At 65.7% G+C, this 362-nt stretch overlaps 1 protein-coding gene across 1 annotated transcript in view; it reads left to right on the top strand.

The window, feature by feature from the left end:
• Positions 1–362, top strand: part of BARHL1 (BarH-like homeobox 1) — an 8,682-nt gene that overhangs the window by 4,983 nt on the left and 3,337 nt on the right. The window contains exon 3 of the mRNA XM_010571109.1: positions 188–356. Within this exon, the coding sequence (XP_010569411.1) occupies positions 188–356 (169 nt within the window). The remainder of the gene's footprint in view (positions 1–187; positions 357–362) is intronic.

The raw sequence follows: 362 nt of genomic DNA, 5'->3' as shown, positions 1-362 counted from the left end.
CGGTCCCGGGAGCCAGCGGCGGGGAGAAGGGATGCGCAAGAAGAGCGCGGGGAAGGGGGATGTGCAAGGGAAGGAAAAGCCCGGGGAATGGGAGTGTGCAAAGGGTAAAAAGAGCCCGGGAGCGGCTTTCGGAGCATCCCTCCCACCCTGACGCCCTCCTCCCTCTCTCCACTTGTTCCCCCCCCAGGACCAAGTGGAAAAGGCAGACGGCGGTGGGCCTGGAGCTGCTGGCCGAGGCTGGCAACTACTCAGCCCTCCAGAGGATGTTCCCCTCGCCCTACTTCTACCCGCAGAGTTTGGTTTCCAACCTGGACCCCAGCGCCGCTCTCTACCTGTTCCGCGGACCCAGCGCTCCCCCCCCC

The sequence above is a fragment of the Haliaeetus leucocephalus genome, unplaced genomic scaffold (genome assembly GCF_000737465.1).
Source record: "Haliaeetus leucocephalus isolate CR32 unplaced genomic scaffold, Haliaeetus_leucocephalus-4.0 Scaffold306, whole genome shotgun sequence".
NCBI lineage: Eukaryota > Metazoa > Chordata > Aves > Accipitriformes > Accipitridae > Haliaeetus > Haliaeetus leucocephalus.
This window is presented reverse-complemented; position numbering and strand designations above follow the sequence as displayed.